At 38.4% G+C, this 19,015-nt stretch overlaps 1 protein-coding gene across 1 annotated transcript; it reads left to right on the forward strand.

The window, feature by feature from the left end:
* Positions 1–20: 20 nt before the first annotated feature.
* On the forward strand, positions 21–18,996 carry LOC139949492 (gamma-tubulin complex component 5-like). Its single transcript, XM_071947858.1, has 22 exons — positions 21–143; positions 865–971; positions 1,572–1,683; positions 2,297–2,393; positions 2,849–2,931; positions 3,463–3,710; positions 4,290–4,379; positions 5,065–5,158; positions 5,718–5,838; positions 6,633–6,746; positions 7,170–7,372; positions 7,708–7,823; positions 8,951–9,246; positions 10,422–10,707; positions 11,450–11,627; positions 12,400–12,563; positions 13,948–14,038; positions 14,207–14,327; positions 15,382–15,569; positions 16,657–16,871; positions 17,358–17,458; positions 17,776–18,996. Exons 1-22 carry the CDS (start codon positions 75–77, stop codon positions 17,847–17,849), a joined length of 3,168 nt encoding a protein of 1,055 aa, XP_071803959.1. The 5' UTR covers positions 21–74; the 3' UTR covers positions 17,850–18,996.
* Positions 18,997–19,015: the final 19 nt, after the last annotated feature.

The following is a 19,015-nucleotide window of genomic DNA, read 5'->3' on the forward strand; positions in this document are numbered from 1 at the left end:
TGTGCTAAATCATGTCGAATGCAAGTTGCGTGTACGTCACGCGACTACCAGCTAATGATTATTTGAGGTAAACAATGGCGCAGACTTCAAGTTTAGTTGAAGAAGAAGCAAAGAAATTAATCGAGAATTTGACGGGGTTTACGGTAGGTAGTCTTTAATGATTGGATTTGAATAATTCGTATTGCAGTAGATGTAAAAAATACAACTGTAGTGATTTAATTACAAAGCTGTTTCGTGTCATTTGCACTCATTAATTAACTGTCATGAAGTGTCAACTTCCAAGACCAAATAAAAAGTTACTAACTGCTAGCAACATTTCTAAATAAAACTTGATTTTCATAAAGTAAAGTTTACTTTATTTATTGGCTACCTCCATGATTAGCTTAGGTTCGAAGCTGTGTTTAGTTTGTTAAAGGGTGTCGTGGTGTTTGTTTGTTGTTTGTCTGCCTGTTTGTTTGTTTATTTGTTTGTTTGTTGTTGTTTGAGTCTGCTTTTTCTTTGTTGCTTGTTTACAATTAATTATAATATTCCCAACATTTCCATAATTCATTCATAGTTTATTGCTCAAAATGATCCCATCAATGGAACTTGACTTACTTGACTTACTTGATTGAAGCAAGCTGGCAACAGCTTGCAACCAACAAGCTCTCTCAAAACAAACCGTTCAAACATTGTTATTGTTGTAGTCATACGTATGTACTCCTTGGTTTGACCAGATCCATTTAGCCCTAAACCTTTTTGGTGAGTTGACATTGGTCGACTTGATCAAATTTTTTAAATACTATTGTAGTCCATATCTGCAATTTTTCTCCTTAATTGAAACTTCAATATTTTTCTTACTACTTATTAATTTTTTGTTAACAGGATCCAAGTGAGAATTTCCAGCGCTCGTTGCAGTTTGCTCTGTCGAACTTCAAATTCCATCGATACTTGGATGTTGACAGTCACAAAATCACCAAAAAGATCAATGGGTAACTTGATTTTGAGACCGTTTATTTTTTTCTTCAAACCCAATTACATGTTTATTTTACTACAGTTATGGCACACAATAACTTATATCTCATTTTGCAAACTGATACAAGAATTGCCTAAAGGTTAATGGAGGGTCATAGATTGGTTTTTGTCAATATACTTCTGATTTACAGGCAATTATTATAAAGAAAGATGATGGATTAAAAGCTACCTGTAAAACTTCCTGCTGAATACAGTGTGTACGTGCTTTGGAAACAGCAACAAAACTTTCAAAGTATTTCACAAGAACTTCAAATCCATCCATGTTTAGCAAGGTGAAAGTGGGCACCAGCCGCATCTCTAACTGCATCCTTCTCAAATAGTCACCAACTCTCAGAAACCCGAGAAACGATTCCTGCCAGAATCACTCCTCAGATTTATATGATTTACAGTGAAAAAATATCCAAACATGTTTAGGGGAACCCTTTCTCAAAATAGTTTTATACCATCAACAGCTTCAGTGTGTTTTCCCTAGAAAGTTTTTGGGGTCATCAATTTGTTCAATACTTCCCAATCTATGACCCTACCTTTAATTTTTTGATCAATAATTAAAACTCCAGATTGAAGCAGAAGTTTGAGATCCATTCCCACCTTGACAAAGCTGAGTCTTTCCAGAAACTTACAGACAAGTTCCTTCAACTTCCTCTGTCAGAGAAGAACAACGTTGCAAAGGTACATTGTACATGTCATGTATGTAATAGGTCTATACTCTTTACAATTGTGTCTGACATTTCACAATGCATCAAAATGAAATCAGAGGTTTCTGTGTATTGTGAAGTGAAGCATTGTATACGGTTTGTGATTGTTGCTGATTTTACTGTAAAGTGTTACCAATTGTGTTAGAGTGATTACACCAATTGCAGGATTTTTACATATTTTAAAGCATTTTTAACTTTCAGATATAATATTTGTTTAATTTCACATTTAATTACTTGTATTTAAAGGAATATTTTTTTTAATTTTTATTATTTCCTGTTACCAACCACTTATGTCCATCTTGGCAATCTTAGATTGGATTGTCTTTTCTCTGCTTGTTGAACTTTCTCTGATTTTGCCCTCTTCCCCAATCCACTGACTCCCTTTCCATATATTCCCTCATCACCCATCATGATTTTATACTGTACCTCCAATAAATCTAGATTATGTTTGATTGGTATTTGTTTTACAGTTTGTCTTTCAACTTGACTGTCCTTGATGTATAGCATTTCTTACTTTGTATTTTGTTTGTAATTTGAACAATTTGACCAAATAAATAATAATATTTGTATTTTGTGTTCCGGCTCAGACTGACGCCCATTATTCAGTTCTTTCTGTCTTGTGTCATCTTTCTGACTGCCCTGTGAATGCAGACTACACAGAAACTCAACGTGTCCCAAAACAAAGTGAGTAGTCAAATCAACATTGTGTCACGGTTGAAATATGCAGTTGATATCCTACATTGTGTACTTTCCAGGGGGCTGTCATAATCAGAGAAGACGTGTGGCTGTACACGGAATTATGAACACTTTCTAAAATTACAGGTTGAATGTGTGCAGTCTCTATGGAAAAGGAGGGAGGATGCACGTGTGCACTAATAATAATAATAGTGGCATGCACATCCATCACTCAGTGACGCTCAAGGCTCTTTTAACATACATGTACATTTGAAATATAAAATGTATGTCCCCTTTAATTGCTGAAAACTTCACTTATACTAGGGTCTATACAACAAAAGCTGCTTTCTTTTCCAGGTACTTGACCGACTTACTTGAAACCAGTTTGGGTTGTTGAGACTAATTAAGTACATGTGGTTGCCAACTATCATTATTTGACCATCTTGTCTGTTTTCTAAATACAGAAGCTGGAGATGATTTTGACTGGGGAAAATACCTACAGGAGGGTCTAGCACCAGTGCCTAACTTCCACGATTCATCGTCAGATGTAAAAAAAAAAAATTATTCCAGTTCTGAGTATATGATTGAATTATAATTGAATTATAATATAATATATAATCTTGTAGCACCCTGATCTACTTGTGGGGTAGAGTTTGTTCCTTAGAGAACTGTCTTGCCATGTATTCTTCTACCGCAGAGTAGATTTTTAAAGGATTATTTGGGAGACTTCTCAGATTTGAGAAGAACTGTCCTGCTGGGCGGAAAGTAGAACATCGGCTGGGACTTCTACTAAAGCTTATAGTGGATTGTTATTAATTTCACTACGGTGAAGTGAGTTCTTAAATTGGTTTCAACATTTCGACTAGCTTGCTCTAGTCATCTTCAAGAGACTGAAAATAACCAAAAGGGAAAACTGACTTGGTAAATCAGTTTCCCTTGTGGTTACATTATTTTTTATTTAGATAACTGTTTTGTTGGGCAAGATAGACAGAATTAAACAGAGATCTTGTATTTTGATTTAAAATTTTGGATTTGATTAAAATTTTGATTTATAAGAATTGATTTTTGTTTTTATCAGGAGTGGTCTGATGAGGAGGTCCTTAATGACTCTGCGATTCAAGCTGACCAATCAGAAACGAGCCCCGTTGCATCAAGACGTCTGATTGGCCATGATGCCACTGGCCGTCCAATCAGCAGTAGGGGATTCGGAGAGGGGCATTGTGGCAGGAGTTGGCTGGAGAGGAATGTCGTTGCGCAGTATTGGAACGGTGATGTGGACCAGACGATACAGGGATCCCACAATACAACAATGACAGCCAGTACATGGTAAACCTTCCTAGATATTAACACTAAGTTATTTATATTAAGTCTTAGAAAGAAGAAGTCCCATGAGATAAACTGAAGTGATTTTCGTCCTATTTTAGTCTGATATCTGATATTTTTTGCCCTTGGAATAATCTGACAATTGGTTACAAAATAGCTTACATGTCTACTAAAGCCTTTACCTCATGAACATGTCTGTCAGCCCTTTTACTAGAAAACAATGTCGTACCATTTTCTCAGGAACAATTGATATAATACCATGTCTCGGTCAAACCTGTAAAATGGTCCAAGCCAGGTCATTTAAACCGCAAAGTGAAGACAGGGCGTGAGGCCCAATTACATAGAGCTGCTGTCTAAGCAGAAAATATTCGCTTAAACATGCCCTGCTTAGCACAACTGAGCAGGATACCAGTCACTATCACAACTGCCAGTCACAGATGGGACAAGTCTGTGAATGAGAAATATCTTTTGTTATTGGTTGTATCCAAACACCGATGTGTGTAAAGCACTGTATTATCTCAACTTTTTTGCAAGTGCCGTGAAAAAAAAATATAAAAATACTTTTTGTGTTTTCTAAATCAGGAGATGCTATGAAGATCAGTGTAGTCCCTACCCATCGACTGAAGGCAAATACAGCCTGACAGAGACGCATGTTATCAGAGAGACAATTTGGTGAGACTCAAATTATGTTTTCCCTTAACCATTTCCTTCCTCCATAATTTAACCATCCTACTGGAACGTTTTAAAGGCTGTGGACACTATTGGTAATTACTCAAAATAATTATGAGCATAAAACCTTTCTTGGTGACGAGTAATGGGGAGAGGTTGATGGTATTAAACATTGTGAGAAATGGCTCCCTCTGAAGTGCCATAGTTTTCAAGAAAGAAGTAATTTTCCACGAATTTGATTTCGAGACCTCAGATTTAGAACTTGAGGTCTCGAAATCAACCGTCTAAACGCACACAACTTCGTGTGACAAGGGTGTTTTTTCTTTCATTAATATCTCGCAACTTCGACAACCGATTGAGCTCAAATTTTCACAGGTTAGTTATTTTATGCATGTTGAGATACACCAACTGTGAAGACTAGTCTTTGACAATTACCAATAGTGTCCAGTGTCTTTAAGGGGCACCAAGGGAATAACCAGGGGGATGGAGGCAACTCCCTCCATTGTCCCCATCAAGCATTGGGCCTAAATAAAAGTTGAAATACAAGATTTTCACGTGGCATCTTTATTGTGATGGGTACAGTGATGTTGTGACCTGCTTTTAATACAAGCTTTATTGTGCTGACTTCACAACTAAATTTCTGCAAACATTCCCCTTTCCTTTCTTTTTGGTCTATTCCTTTTAACAGGGTCTTAATGGGAGCTGAGAAATCTTTCTTGTATCAGACAAAGGGGGATAAGTTCACTGCAAGGACTGATGTGCAAGTCTCACATCTCACCCCGGTAAAACATTTTAGAATTCAGTGTTCTTTCCTGACATAATTTGTCGATTTACTGGCTCAACCCTGGGGGAACAGTTGTGAAGTCTAGCTGTGGCGTCACAATTACATACGCTTGAAGTATGAACTGAGCTGCAGTTTATTAAACCAATCGGATCCCTTTTGTTATGGGGTGCTCATCAAGAGGTTTAGAAGGTTTCCACATACATTGTAAATGATGATGTTATGATGAGATGGTGACCTGGAAAAGGGGCAGACCCCCCCCCCCCCCCCCAGCACACTTCAAAACCTACTGGGCAGTTTCTATTTCTGTACTCTGCATTAATAACAATAGCCATATACATGTAATGCATTTTAAACATTACCACAAAGGGCCTAATAGCACAACTATATAATCTATACTGTAAAAAAAGATGTAATGTATAAGTTTTTAAAAGTGAACAGAGAGCAAGCCAATCACTTATTATTACTGTTGTCTAGAAAGTACACACATACAGGTACAGTTATTTCAAATAGTTTCCTAGAATGTGACTGCTATTTTCTTGACCTTGATTGGCCTCTAGGTGGCGCTTCACAGTTTGACCTCTGGGCTTGCAGAGATCTGTTCACACGTTCTACGACTACAAGGATTTATTGACACGGTCCGAGCTGCACCGATGAGATACATTCCTAAGGCCTCAACAGGTATCATCATGCAAATATTGGGTCTTTTATAAGCCTAGGTTTAGGTTCAGACTTGAGCTTTGGCTTACTTTGAGATATGTGTTAATTTTGCATGGGGCTTTGCTACTTAAGCAAAGCCTGGAGCTTGAGCTGTAGCCTAATACAAGGTTTGAAAAAGGCCCAACTCTTGTTTCTCTGTTAAAACAGAGAAACAAGAGTTAGATGCTTTCCATTCAGAAAGGTATAAGTGAAAAAAAAGAGTTAATGGCCTGATGTTTCAACCCTAGCAGAGTCTTCCTCAAAGGCTAGATGACAACACAACAAACTTGAACATAATACTGGTGTAATAAATAATATAGCTAAGTCAAGTGAAAAAAAATAAAAAGATACAGGCAGGGGGAAAGCACTCAAAAAAGGCAAGGGAGGGGGGGTTGGAGGAGAGGTGCTGGTGTAACCATAGGAGGTTGGTTTAAAGACATACCCTGAACACTTTGTCCTATTCCTGTAGACTAGAGCTGCTTCACCCTCTCAATTTTACGAACTCCAAAAATAGCTTGCTTGGCATGTAAATCTTTTAAAAATGCCTAAATTAGTCTTTCTGTTCTCCAGTAAAAACACCTTGGTCAAATTTCATAAAGCAAAATTTGTGCTTTTTTGGTTAAAGTTGGCAGGGAGCCAGTCACAAACAGTATACTTTGCGTGGTATTTCGGCTGGTAACCTGTTTCTGCTGAGCAAAATCAGATTTTTGTGCTTCAAAAGTTTGTGAAATTGGGCTCTGGCTATCTATATTTCTGTTCATTTGTGGGGTTATTAGATGATGGTGAGACAAGATGCCAGACCTATGAGAGCTTGGCCGAGGCCTTGACGGTCATTCTGTGGGATTTACGTAAAGAGCTGACTGTACTGGAAAAGGAAATCGTCAAACAAGGTAAAATTTTACTACTGTAAAGAACGAAAATGTCACAAAGTACCTGCACGAGACTTAAGTTATTGTGTTATCAGAGTGGCAGATGTGGTCTTTCTGTTTTATGGGGATTGCTCTTTTAGATAGTGATTTAGTTTGCTTTTGGGCAATCCCTAGGCTGCTGTTCTTTCTTGTATTTCTCCATTAATATCCCTCTGTTTTTCGTACTATTTATTTGTCTAAGTATTTTTGTATTGTTCTTCTGTTTTTTTAAAAGCCTGAATGAATAAATAAATAGACTAAATAAATAAACATTGTCAATTCTACATAAACAAACATGATCGTTTTTTAAAGTCTTCTGTATACAATAAACATGGTATATTGTAATGTAGTTTTTCTTTGAATAAATAAATCAATAAAAATAAACAATCATTGCCAAATCTACAGAAGCAAGCATGACCTTATCCAAGTTTGCCTCTACTCTTGACCCATGGACTGCCAAGCTATCCCTCCTGTCCAGAGTCCATCAGACTGCCATTGGTCAGTGCCAGGCATCGAGCAGCTGTGTACAGAGGACATGGCTCTTACTCTGCACGCTTCACGATGTGATTGAACATGAATATGAACAAGGGATGACCGCTGAACAAAACGTAAGTCTCAATACATGAAAATCCATTCATCGACCCAAATCAACTGTCACCAGGGGCACATTGTCACCTACTGCTGGGGTTGAAACAGGTTTCCCCCTTCACAGCCCGTATGGATGTCGTCATAGGTATTAACCTGGTTGTTAGAGCAGAATGCACTACCTTCCCAACTTTTTACGATGCACTTTGTTGAATTCACACTTCGTCACGACCAGGATTCGAACTCTGCTGCTGACAACACCAGAGCTTGGGTTCGGTGAACTGGCCTGCTCAATAACAACACACAACATTTGTTAAGTACAGTATATGTTTTTATGAATCCATTCCATTAACTACAGGTGTTGATGTTGCTTCAAGTGTGGCTGGTTACTGTAAGACCCTACATTAACTTCCTAGACCGGTGGCTCTCAGGCTCACCACTGTATGATCCAGCTCAAGAGTTTGTCATCAAGAGGTCCGTGGTTTGTCTGTTTGTCTATCTTTTCATCTTCACATTGTGTCTGTTGGTTTCCACAATTGCCAAGTCTAACAAGATTTAAATTATCTTCAATACATTCAACATCATTTGTGCCAGAAAAACTTTGGTCTCGCCCATGGCTGCATTGATTTACGATAGTTCCCACCTCTATTTCTCGCCTTCGTGCATCAGCTAGCTAATCCATTCACAGCACTTAAGCATGTTAAGCAGCATGCAGCATCAGAGTCTAGTAGCATGCAGAATCAGAGTCTAGCTTTCTCCAGAAGACGATCAGAGCATACTGACCGAAACGTAGAGTTGAAACCAACAGTTCTTTTCAGAACCACCCCAACTCATTTAGAGATAGTCATTAGATCATTACATGGTGTTAACCGCAAACCTTTCCATATCGTATTTCCACCATGCAAAGTTTTAAATCCTACTTTTAGTATATTTATGTTTTGTTAAAGGCAGTGGACACTATTGGTAATTACTTTAAATAATTGTTGTCATAAATTCTTACTTGGTAGAGAGTAATAATGGGGAGCTGTTGATACTGATAGTATAAAACATTGTGACAAATGGCATCCTATGACGTAACGTAGTTTTCGAGAAAGAAGTAATTTTCGAAGGTCTCAAAATCAAGCATCTGAAAGCACACAACTTTGTTTTTTTTTCTTTCATTATTCTCTTGCAACAAATTTTCACAGGTTTGTTATTTTTAGCATATGTTGAGATACACCAAGTGAAAGGACTGATCTTTGGCAATTACTGCGATTGTGTCCACTGTCTTCAAAGATAGATAATAGATATTTGATGATGTTTTAACTGGCTTTTTGTGGTGAACTTGATGAAGCTTGAATAAAATAATGGTGTTGATAACTCCACATCAAAAGACAACAAAATGTAGGCACAATTAGGTCTATTTTACATGTATGTACTATTTTACATGGGGAATAATGGAAATAGTCAATTTAGGATGATCTTAAGCTTGACCTTAAGAAGTGGAAGTAGGTAAAATTTTGCGGTCGTTTGCGAACCACTGTGGCATGTATGCTTTGTGCAAACGGTTTGTGGCTGCATTGGTCTTTGTAAAAGAATTTGAACTACGTTTTATTTTTTAGAAATCCTGAAATAACAGTCAAGTCTACAGATTTCTGGCAGAAGGCCTTCACCCTCCACGTCTTTATCAATCCCTCGAATCAACATGGTACCACTCAGCAGTCCCATTCTAGTGTACATAAGTCTGGAGCAAACCAACACCAGCAAGGGGGTGGAATGCAGGGGAGCAGAGGGGAGGGTGTGGCTGTCCCTGTGTTCTTACAGCCAGTCTTGAAGGAGATTCTCTTAGCTGGAAAGTGCATGGAGCTTCTGGAGAGTATGGGGAAATTGCCTGTGATTTTGAACAAGTATCATCCGGGTATGTAATATGTTCTTTGAATGATCTTCCCATCTAGGGAACTTGGCAAACTTCCACAAGGGATATAAACACCAAGCTGACAACAGCCAATCTCTCTCATACAAACATTGGTTTAACGTCTATGATTATGAATTACACAAATCAAGAAATTGTGATTCAGTAACTAGACAACAATATTTATTCTAGTCATTGTGAAATCAGTGGTTAGCTGGGGGGTTCAACCCACAACCTTGTGATTGCAAGTACTGCAGTATAAACACTTGGCCACGATTTTCATATAATATTTTATTTTTAAATGTAAGAAACAAGCTTTCTTTGGGAGCGACTAACTGTTTAACCATAATTACCAGCTGATTACTAAAAAATAATACTAAAAATGGTGGCTTCTTGTAGAGCTCATCAGTGGTGCTCAAGGAGCTTTAACATTCAGTATTATCTTGCAAAGTATTGTGGAGCAACATTTTTGAAGAATGTGACCAATTCCTTTACAGGGCACCATGTAATGGTTTACAAGGTGCTGTGGTGCAATATGCATTCAATCTCCAATCAAACCAGGAACACTGGGGCAAACTCCTTCTCTATTTGAAGTGCACTGAGTTCTGTAACATGCATTACAAAGCATGCGGGACCAACGGCTTTACATCCAAAGGAGGACGCCGCAAGCCAGCAATAATGGTCAAGTGTCAATTATGACAAACTGTAAAATCAGAGCTCGAAGTTTACACTGAACCACAGGACCACGTCGGGCAAATTAACTCACAAATAGGACAAGCCTGGGTTTTTTTTGTTTTTCATTTGAAGAAAATATCTGTGTAAATATCTTTGTAAAAAAATGTTGAATGTTAATGTGAGAATTATCTTTCAATTCTCTTTCAAGAGAATCGAAGTACACAAATGAGATATAATATCTTCTCTGAGTGCTTGTTCAACTCATTTTGATTCTGTTGCATGTAGCCAATAGGATGGGTTTATGGGAAGATGGGGATGTATTGGGCTTGGTGTATAACATGTATAAGGGTTGATATGGGGTGTGTGTACGGGGGTAGGTGGATGGGGTGGGGTGTATGGGAAGTACGTTTTGGAAGGTGGTTTCTTGATCGGGGGTTGGGGGCTGTTGCTTAGAGAAAAGGAACATTGATCCATACCATATTTTTTATTTTTTTTTATTTGATTAGAGAAAAGCTCCATCTACAACGACTTCTCCTCATCAATTGCAACACTCCTCCATGAACGAGCATCGCACAAGGTCAAAGAGAACAAGACACCAACCAACGCCAAAGAGAACGTTTCAAGCTCTTCCAATTCACAGCTGACTGCCGTTGACAAACCATCCATAACCAGCTTGCTGACTCAGCTTGAAAACCACGGCATAAGAGATCCTTTCATGGCTAAGAACTTCCAAGATTGGTTTTCAGATTTGGAATATTTCGGCTCCAAACCTGATGATGCTGAACTTGCTAGGTACAATCAATTGTTTTTTATTGATTATGTAATTGTGTTTTTTGTTCTTCCGAGTGCTTAGAGACTTTCATCTGATGGTGATGGGCGCTTTATAAATACAGCTATTATTAGTATTATTAATACTTGGAATGCATTGGAAGTATTGTAGAAATTTAGTCGCAGAAGTGAGCAAAGGATCTCATTTTTTATGCAGTGAGTAACTGGAAGCTAGCTTAGTGGAAGTGTCGTGGCCGAGCGGTTAAGAGCACCGAATTTAAACTCTGTTTTTTTTTATCAGCAGAGTGTGGGTTCGAATCCCCAGCCGTGACACTTCTGTCCTTAAGCAAGACACTTAACCATTGCTTCGTCCTTCGGATGGGACGTACCCAGTGCACTTATCGAATAGAGAAGGGGTTTGCTCCGGTGTTCCTGGCTGTGGCTGCTGTATGCGCCGTAGCACCTTGTAAACCCTTAGAAGGTGCTAAATAATTGGGTTTCAGAATTCATCATTGCAATATTCTTTCTGAAAGTTTGTATATACTCGGCGCCTTGAGTACCTTGTTTGGTAGATTCGTGCGCTATATAAGAATTCTAGAATAATATTATTATTAGTGAATGGAGAAATGGAGTGATGTGAAAATATAGACAACCTCGGATGACAGCCCTTTAGTTAGCCACGAGTGACGACACGCTAAACAAAATTCTTGGGCCTAGTCTTGAGAGTTGAACAAAAATGGCTGTAAAAGTTTCTATTCTTTTTCAGTTGGTCTTCATTACCAGACTTCAGGTCAGCCATCACTAGTCAAATAAAGCCTCTACAATTGCTCTTACACCGTTGTCTTTATCCACTGTTACTGGCCAAGTGTAATGTCATCTGCAGGGAGTTGGTTAACACCTTGAGAAGAGACTACCATCTGATGGAGACCTTTGCTTCAATGAGGGTGAGTACATTAGGCTGTGTCTGCATGAGACAATATTGTTCCAGTCGTTGAGTCTAGTTGTAGTTGAGTCGTTAAACAGCTACACTGAGTGGAATGTTTTCAATGGAGTTGGTATTAACTTGTTTATAATGCACTTGTGTTGTGTTTTGTTTTTGTTTTGTTTTTGGTTTTTACTGCGCCTTGAACACCCAGCAGGGTGGATATGTGCGCATTACAAGTCTTATTATTATTATTATTATTATTACTTGTTCACCATTTTAAGGTAATTTTGATATGTGTACACTTCTGAATTTTTCGTAATGTTCAATTAAAAAATCAGGCCCCAACCTAAAGGTTTTGAAAAACTAAAAACACTTCTGCCGTTGACGGTGCGAGTCAAAGGACAATGCCGCTGACGTCATGTCTGGGAGTTTGCTTTGTAATATACCTCCACGCTGCAACAAAGCAGCTTTACAAATTGGAGCTCCCAACTATGACGTTTTGAGAGTAGTTTCGCAAAGATCTCAGAAAAGCGCTGGATAAGGCCATTCAAAATGATTGTTGCTTTTATACAATTGAAATCTATTTATCGTCTTATGACTCAATTTCCTATTCATTGAAAACATTTTAAGCGAAATACAGCATAGTTCACGACTTGACATTTTCGTTCAAGCAGGTCTTTAACCACCGGTTCTTCTCAGAACCAACACTTCTCTAAAGAGATTTACACATGGTGCAACTGCAAAATGCAAACCTCAACCAAGTTTGTACTTGCTCTGTTTGGCATTAACAGAAGTTCTACCTGTGCGAGGCCGGTGACACCATGGTTGACTTCCTATCTGACCTGTTTGATAAACTGAAACACGGTCATCATGATAGACACTGGCAGGAATCACTTCAGCTTAATTACCAGCTACAGACGGCAGTGGGCCCAAGATTCCCGAATGATGCTGACAGGTAAGTAAGGGAGCGTCTCAAAAGTCGGGCACGTTCCTAGCGCAAAAGAACGTTCCTGCGGGCATATGCCCGCGATCCAGTGGATCGCGGGCATATGCCCGCAGGATCGCAACATCATGACATTAGGAACGTTCTAACATGAGATTGGACGCGGTCACGCATTTGGAACGATCCAAAAGATCGCTCTGGCGGTCCAAAGGGCCGGTCCAATTAAAGCGGCGGGGATACTTTTGCGATCCAAAAAGAACATTCCTACCATTCCGACTTTTGAGACACTCCCTAACTTGTAATGATGATAATAATAGTAAATTGGAGGGCTGCAGATAAGCTTGCAGATAAGTAACAACACCATTTTAGTACTATAACCACTAGCTACAGAGTGAAATGGGCTGTACATTATCCAACGATTTACACAGTAGATACGTTTAATAGTACCTTGAAGGTAAAGAAATACTTGAGCATGACCACTACATGTAGCTAGAGAGTAAAGTGGGCTGCAGAGTCCCAGAAGAAAGCTTGTACTAACAGTAAAGGTACATTTAGCTACAGAATGAATGAGAGCTTAAGATTATCTAATGATGTACACAGTAGATACGTTTAATAGTACCTTGAAGGTAAAGAAATACTTGAGCATGACCACTACATGTAGCTAGAGAGTGCAGTGGGCTGCAGAGTCCCAGACGAAAGCTTGTACTACAGTAAAGGTACACTTAGCTACAGAATGAAGAGAGCTTAAGATTATCAAATGATGTACACAGTAGATATGTTTAATAGTACCTTGAAGGTAAAGAAATACTTGAGCATGACCACTACATGTAGCTAGAGAGTAAAGTGAGCTGCAGAGTCCCAGAAGAAAGCTTGTACTAACAGTAAAGGTACATTTAGCTACAGAATGAAGAGAGCTTAAAGCCATAATACACTTTCGGTACAGAAAAAAAAAAGTTCACAGATTTACAAATAAGAAGATGATGGTGAAAGACTTTTCTTGAAATATTATTCCATGAAATGCTTTACTTTTTGAGAAAACATTAAAACAATTATCAATTCTTGTCGTCGAGAATTTTGGATTTATTTTGAACACATGTCATGACATGGCGAAACGTGCGGACACAAGGGTGGGTTTTCCCATTATTTTCTCCCGACTCCGATGACCAATTGAGCCTAAATTTTCACAGGTTTGTTATTTATATATAAGTTGTGATACACGAAGTGTGGGCCTTTGGACAATACTGTTTACCGAAAGTGTCCAATGTCTGTAAGATTCTCAAATGACATACATGTATACAGTTACACAGTACAACTTTACAATAACTGGTAACATAATAAGTTGTGTTTAAAAAAAAATAAACATCAACTTCCTGTTTAATTTTATACTGCTGTACAGGTTAACAGTGAGTTTTGAGCCAGCTAGTGCACCGTCTACTGTTGCAATCCAGCCAATTCATGCTCTAGACGGACTGACACTTTACTACAAGGTATGACACTTACATGTAATGTTTCATTTTCAATGAACAGATTGTTTGTTAAAAATTTTCAAAATGAGGAGTCTTCATATTTGAATTGGTTGAGGCATCTGCTAATTTGTATCACATACCGACATGTCTGCAAAGGTGAACATTTTTTATGGGTTGACTTTTGTGCAGGTTCCTTGGCCTCTAGACATCATTATTAACGAGGATGCCATCTTGGTGTACAATCAGGTATTCAGGTTTCTACTACAGGTGAAGAGGGCAAAGTACAGCCTGGACCAACTAAGCTTCACATGTGAGTTCACTTCTACGTTTACATATCTTCGTCTTACTTACCCCTCCCTCTAAACCTCAAATCCCATCTTCTTCTGTCCCAATAACACTGTTACAAGATTTACCTTGGACAGTTGGAGGCCACAAAGTGGGAATTCCGTTTCTATGTTAACTTAAGAGTGGTTTATAAGAGCATCAGACTTGAGCTCAGGTGTTTCATCTGATCAGCAGAGTGAGGGTTTGAGTATTGTGTTCATAATTGCAAGATACATCACCATGATTGCTTTTATCCTTCACTGGGACATTAAAGATGCTATAATGTCAGATTTTTGGCCGATTTGACCCAAAAATTTTGATTTAAAATTCAATAGGTATTTTGATGGGGGTCGAGAAAGTTACAAGCTTGCATTTGAGCCGTTGCTCGAAAAAATCTGCCAATTATTAGTAGCAGTGAAATAAAGTGCTAAAAATTAGTTTTTGTGGGGATCCTGACAGTATATCACGTGACCAATTCTTATGTGTTTTATAAGAAATGTTTTACATTTTTGTCATGGTTCCTGACCATTAAAAGTAAAAGTTAATCTTTTTTTAGTTAGAGCGGGTGATACTCTTTGAAGTTTCCATTTGCTAAAAAAAAATCTATTTTTTAATGTTTGGGGCCAAAAATCTGACATAGCATCTTTAACCCGAAGCTCCCGTTAACTCCAGTGTGTCTGGATCATGTACCAAGCACCTTTGTTTATAGGACTGTTTATTTATAGACTTGCAAGTTGAGAAGCACACATCAAGCATCCTTTGTTTCAATAATACAATAAATTATAATGGTAAAACTTATTCTCCAGATCCTGTGTTAAATTACATCAGAGGACCCATTATCATTGATATCAATTCTATTACTTGATTCCAACTTAGTACCGAGTCAATCTGCACCCAAGGCTGAATCCGCAGAGTCTAAACCTCCTTTAAGGGGCCTAGTACTAACTAAGGACCAACTCCTACACAGTGTGTCATGTGTCAAATTACAGCCCAAATGACCCATTATCATTAATGGTTTTAATTACTTGTTTCCAACTTAGCACTGAGTCAATCTGCATCCAAGGCTGAATCCTCAGAGTCTAAACTCCCTCTTAGGGGCACCCAGGCACCCCCACTATCTCCTAAGAGCCAAGTACTATCTAAGGACCAACTCCTGCACAGGGCATACCTCTTCCGCTTCAAGCTGGTCCACTTTGTCAATGCGGTACACAGCTACCTTATGTCTAGGGTGAGTATAGGTACAAGACTTTAAAAGACAGTCTATGTTTTTTTCATATTATACACGATCACTTCAAGCGCATTCTTAAAGGCAGTGGACACTATTGGTAATTACTCAAAATAATTATTAGTATAAAACCTTTCTTGATTACAGGTAATGGGGAGAGGTTGATAGTATAAACCATTGTGAGAAACGGCTCCCTCTGAAGTGCCATAGTTTTCTAGAAAGAAGTAATTTTCCACGAATTTTATTTCAAGACCTCAGATTTAGAACTTGAGGTATCGTAATTAACCTGCTAAACGCATACATGTGCAACTTTTTGTGACAAGGGTGTTTTTTTGCAACTTCGATGACCGCAACTTCGATGACCGATTGAGCTCAAATTTTCACAGGTTTATTATTTTATGCATATGTTGAGATACACAACTGTGAAGGCAAGTCTTTGACAATTATCAATAGTGTACAGTGTGTTTAACAACTGTCTGCCCAGCAACAGTAAGCAGGATACTAGCCTCAGCTCGTAAATTTGGAATGGTATTTTCACTGGTAGCTTTTATGTTCAGTTAAAGCTTTTTATTTTTACTGTGCTGATCAGCTATGTTTAGTGCTTAAATGGTCTGTTTATGTTCAGTAATAATATTATAAACTTTTTGGGTAAGAAGTACAACAGCTTTGAATGGTATCATACATTTTGAGAAACTTTTCACTTCAAAGTAATACAGTTTTATCCCCCAATCTTTGAATATAAGAAGTGTTTCTGGTTTTAAGATTCTTATACGAGAGCCAGAATCATTAGAATCTTATAAGAATAGACATTCAAGTAAGAAATGTTAAAACAATTCTTAGATTAAGAAGTTTCCAAGTAAGAGGACCCTCTACTAATTTGGGTTTTAAGTTCTTATAAAAAGTTTTTCATCAGTAAGAAAAACCTCTTGCTAATTTCTTACTTCAGTAGGAAACTGTTGAGAAATATTTGTTTACTTCTTATTAAGGTTTTTCCTTGCCTTTAGTCTCAATCCATTTTTAAGTGTACAAATCATTATGCAGAGTGCAACTGTTACCAACTCTGGTCTTAAGTAACATTTTGTCATTACAGATTCTCCACAGTACCGGTCTTGAGTTCCAGTCCGAAATCGATCAAGCTAATGACCTGGAGGAGATTATTGAGATTCATGCTAACTACCTCAACACCATCTCAGAACGCTGCCTTCTACACAAGAAGGTTGGTCTGGTGCGGGAGGCAGTCACTAAGGTCCTCAATCTAGCACTAGTATTCCAGAGGAGGTGGGATACCGGACTCAATGCGTTCAGGTAAGTCAAACCCTTGACCCTATGACCCCTTTACTCTGTATCAAGGTAAAATTTGAAACATGAGCTGGCCTGTGCAAGCGCAAATTTACCAGGCTAGCTTTCGTTGGTAGCAGCAACGGTGTGCACTTAGCACTGGTTCACGTCAGCTAGAGCCAAATGAATTGAATTGTACACGATTATAATGTACAAAAATATGTACATGTACATTGTATGTAATAAATGTAAATACTTACTACTATAGATTTAAGTAAAATTTATCGCAATCTTTTAAGTCAGCATCAACAATTTTATTTTGATGCCCTTTTCTGAAGGCCTTGTTTGGCCTTGGTGTCCATCCTTTTGGCCTTGGTGCCCTTCAAAATGTTGTTTTTTTTAGGCCAAAGTGGCCTTGCCCTAAAGTGAGGCAAAATTTGAGGTCTGCCTTAAATGTTTCATTGAATTAAATTAAATTATAAATTCAAATTTATTTCATCTTTCGTTTGACAGTGCTGAGAGTATTGACAAGATGCTGAGAGAGTTCAGTAACTGTAGCACATTCCTACTAACCATGTTGAATAACATCAACAAAAGAGGAGCATTCCCACACTGTAAGTTTATCTGATGAAGATTTTTCTCTGTTAAGTGATTTGGGCTTTGGAAAAAGAATGGTTAAAGGGGCTATGCCGCCATGATCAAGGCATGCCTGTGATCGTATACATTGAGTTATGAACTCTCACCCATTTGCTGTACGCTCGATGACCCAACGTGTACCTTCCCTTTAAAATGTTCCGAGATGCTGATGAAACCTTTTTTTTCTTTCTATAATTGATTTGTATAACATAATTCACTGTCGCGTCTTTCTCAGAGACATGAATTATCATACAGGAAGGAAAAGTTAATTCACACTCTTTATTTCTTATTACAGTGGAAGCATTAGCCCTGTCTCTGACCCAGTCACAGGATGAAGCTAAAGGGGTTAAAGAAACAAGGCAGCGATGATTTATAGAGGAGTAAGGCTACCTTGGCTTCAAACTGCTACCATGAGATGAGCCAGGCTACCTTGGCTTAAAAATGCAACTATGCTACAGTCTGGCTAGCTTGGCTTCAAACTGCACCATGAAACAAGCAAGGTTACCTTGGCTTCAAATCTGCAACCATGAGACAAACCAGGCTACCTTGGTTTCACACTGATGCAGCCATGAAACAAGCCAGGCTACCTTTTTAACTGCAACTGAGACAAGCCAAGCTAGCTTGTAAACTGAAACTGGAAAAAGACAGAATAGCTTGGCTTCAAACGCAACCATGAGTGAGATCAAGCTGACAGACATCATGAAGATACCATGCGGGTTACAAGACTAGCCAATCTAGCTTGGCTTCATATCGCAAACATCATTTGATGAAGTAAAGAGAACTGAATAAGTTGTGCGTAGAAAATGACACCAGCCAACCAGTTGCCCTGGGGCCGATTTCACAAAGAGCTACATGTAGGATTGATCTAAACTGAAAATCAATTGTATTTATAGTTGCTAAGTAAAGTGTGATGTCAAAATACAAATCACTATGGCGTTAAACCCGGTTCATACTTCCTGCGAATGCGAAGCGAATTTAACGTGAATTTGACGTCACACCATCCTTTCGCAGCGATTATTCGCAAGGGAGTAGAGCAGAGTTCAACTGCTGCGAATTGTTCGTTGCGAATTTGTGACGTCAAGATTCGCTTCGCATTTGCAGGAAGTATGAACCGGGCTTTACTGATAACTCATCTTACGATGAAACTTTGTGGTTTTTGAAATCGAGCACTGGTCATTGGGCCAACAACAATCCTCATAATCTTTCTCATCTCCCTGGGGAGTATACAGCCATGGCACCCTAAAGGTTTTTTTTTCTAAACACTGTTGTATGAACTTCTTCCCTTGCAGGTGATCATTTACAATAAATACCCATCAATGCCCGTGGGTGAAGGGCAGAAATTTTATTATAGTAAAGCATCTTGCTCAAAGACACAAGTGTCACAACCAAGATTCAATCCCATACCCTGTTGGCTTAACCACAAAACTCAAGCCCGATATACACCACACTAGACCACTAAGCATTGAAAGAACCAGACTTTTGTTTTCATTCAAGCCTCCGTTTGGTTACATTGAAATGAAATTGGATGATTGGAC

Source organism: Asterias amurensis, chromosome 17, assembly GCF_032118995.1.
Source record: "Asterias amurensis chromosome 17, ASM3211899v1".
Classification (NCBI taxonomy): Eukaryota; Metazoa; Echinodermata; class Asteroidea; order Forcipulatida; family Asteriidae; genus Asterias; species Asterias amurensis.